Genomic DNA, 2,676 nt, shown 5'->3' with positions numbered 1-2,676 from the left:
GCGATCACGCGCCAGCCGCGAGTGCCATTTTCAGCGACACACCGCTAGAGGGCCGAGTTTCTCGTGATGAAGAAACGGCCCAGCAGGGTATAAATAGGCCCAAAAATCCGAGCCACAGGCAGACACGGTTCTCACGTCGCAGTACGCGTTCGCACTCGACCAGAGCAACTAGATCTTTTTGAGAAAGAGCTAAACGAACAACCGCCAAGCTGCCGCCTACCGCTACAACGGGTACCGGCACCGCCCAGGCCGCCGTAAGGGTCGCTACCAGGCCCCGCAGGATAGCAACGCCGAAGCGCGGCCACTCCACGACCAATCCACCGCCAACAGCAGCAAACCCTGCAGACAAGTGGAGATTGATAGCAGTTGACGTCGGACCTACAGCAACAGACCCGCGCCGTCGGCCGACAAGAGCACCTCGTAAGACTAAGGAGCGCCCGACACCGGAAGCCATCCTGCAGGCCCTGGCTGTACCAGCCCTCGTCCAAACGTTGCCTACGAGGCCGCCTAGCACCACCGACGAGGCGACGCAGACCGGGCAGACATCCGAACAACGGTCAACAGCGGCACAGACGGCAGAGGTCTACGCCTACGATAAGGCCACTCAGACTCCTCACAGGGAACAGCCGTGGAGTTTCACACGCACACAGCCAAGCATAGCGTGGGGCCCGCGTAAATCTCCGGCCTAAGACCGCGGCGAGCCACCGGCCCTTTTTAGGGCCACACAAAAAAACGTTAACACACAAGATCACTGGTATACATATCTGTAAATACGTTAGTAACAGAATAAATTGTAAATAGTAGAAAGGAAAGAAACGTCTCTTCATTTCGGCGACCACCACTCCTGCACCGACATTCCAAACTACGCCTCAAACTGGTGACCCCGACGTAGGAACAACGCCAAAGCCAAAAATGTCGTCAAAAGACAAGACGATAGTGGTAGAGGACGGAGATGGAAGCGTTAATAAAATTTCAGTACGAATACCAAACTTCTGGGCTGAGGAACCGGAGCTATGGTTTGCGCAGCTAGAAGGACAGTTCGCACTCCTAAACATAAAAGAAGATGAGGCGAAATACTCTTTTGTGCTCTCCCGGATCGAGCCAAAACAGGCAAGAGAGATCAAGGATCTAATCACACGGCCACCATGCACGGAGAAGTACCAAGCGATTAAGAAGGCACTGATTCAAAGGTTAACAGACTCTCAGAGCCAACGGATCAGGCAACTACTGGAGCACGAAGAAATTGGGGACAGGAAACTATCGCAGTTTCTTCGACACCTAAGTACGTTAGCTGGCGACACAGTTTCCAAGGAATTACTGAGAACATTATGGCTCGGCAGACTACCGCAAAATATGCAGGCGATTCTCGCAACAAGAAGCGAAGACAAACTCGAAGACGTGGCAGAACAGGCGGATCGAATCCACGAATTAAGTCACAAGACATTCGTTTTAGCCACATCGACGCAAGCACCAGCGGAGAACAAAAAACCATGGGAACTGCAGATTGCAGCACTAAGTCGGCAGGTGGCAGAACTAACAACAGAGGTAACGAAAATGGCCAGAAATATGAATCAGCAAAGACCTCGAAGCCGGCAGAGGAGTTTTTCAAGAGACAGATCACGGTGGAGGAGCAAATCGCCAGCATCGGACGGCGTATGCTTCTACCACAGGCGTTTCAAGGATGAAGCAAGGAAGTGCACCAAGCCGTGCACATTCAAAGCAAAAAACGAGGAGGCGAGTCATTGATGGCGGCCAATGACAGCGGCCCAGGACCGTGCCGCCTGTACATGACAGACAGGAAAACTAAACACGATACCTCATCGACACCGGGTCAGATGTAAGTGTGCTGCCGCACACAATGATAAGCAGGAAACGACCAGAGACGTACACGTTATATGCTGCTAATGGATCAGCAATCTCAACGTACGGACACGTTACGTTGCAACCTGATTTTGGACTACAACGCGCATTCCCATGGCGTTTTATAGTAGCCAAAATATCGCAACCAATCATAGGGTCAGACTTCCTATCATATTATCACTTACTACCCGATATACGGAACAAGAGGATCGTGGACGGAAAAACAGGATTAACGGCATCAGGAACATCAGGCGGACAGCACATCGCATCAATCAAAACAGTGGGCGAAGAAACGGAATATCATCGCATTCTGGCAGAGTTTCCGGAGATCACACAATCCTCTTCGGAACGGAAGCCATGTCAACACGAGACCAGGCATTACATCAAGACTACGCAGGGTCAACCCGAAGCAAGCAGACCACGAAGATTAGCGGCAGATCGATTGAAAGCAGCAAAAGCAGAATTCGATCTACTGTTGCAAGAAGGGATTATACAGCCATCAAAAAGCCCGTGGGCAACTCCCTTACACATGGTACCAAAGAAGGGAGGCGCATGGAGACCATGCGGCGATTACAGAAGGCTAAACGCAAGAACTGTTCCGGACCGATATCCCATTCCACACATCGAAGATTTCGCGCAGACGCTGCATCAAAAACAAGTATTCAGTACACTTGATTTGGTGAAGGCGTATAATCAGATACCGATGAATCCACAAGATGTGCCAAAAACTGCAATCACAACACCGTTTGGACTATTCGAATATAAATATATGCCATTCGGACTCAGGAACGCCGCACAGACATTCCAAAGGTTTAT

The 2,676-nt window shown here is 50.9% G+C and overlaps 2 protein-coding genes and 1 pseudogene across 2 annotated transcripts in view; all 3 read left to right on the top strand.

Annotated features, from left to right (window-relative positions):
- The window catches only part of LOC105456678, a 3,391-nt pseudogene extending 2,702 nt beyond the window's left edge, over positions 1–689 (top strand).
- A 223-nt stretch (positions 690–912) lies between these two features.
- On the top strand, positions 913–1,746 carry LOC105456671. Its single transcript, XM_011700888.1, has one exon. The coding sequence runs from the start codon at positions 913–915 to the stop codon at positions 1,744–1,746; it is 834 nt and encodes a 277-aa protein (XP_011699190.1).
- Positions 1,747–1,858: 112 nt separating this feature from the next.
- LOC105456665 overlaps positions 1,859–2,676 on the top strand; it is a 21,359-nt gene continuing 20,541 nt past the window's right edge. Inside the window, exon 1 of the mRNA XM_011700875.1 lies at positions 1,859–2,670. Coding sequence (XP_011699177.1) covers positions 1,859–2,670 — 812 coding nt within the window. The remainder of the gene's footprint in view (positions 2,671–2,676) is intronic.

The sequence above is a fragment of the Wasmannia auropunctata genome, unplaced genomic scaffold (assembly GCF_000956235.1).
Source record: "Wasmannia auropunctata unplaced genomic scaffold, wasmannia.A_1.0 LD336106.1, whole genome shotgun sequence".
Taxonomy (NCBI): Eukaryota; Metazoa; Arthropoda; class Insecta; order Hymenoptera; family Formicidae; genus Wasmannia; species Wasmannia auropunctata.
This window is presented reverse-complemented; position numbering and strand designations above follow the sequence as displayed.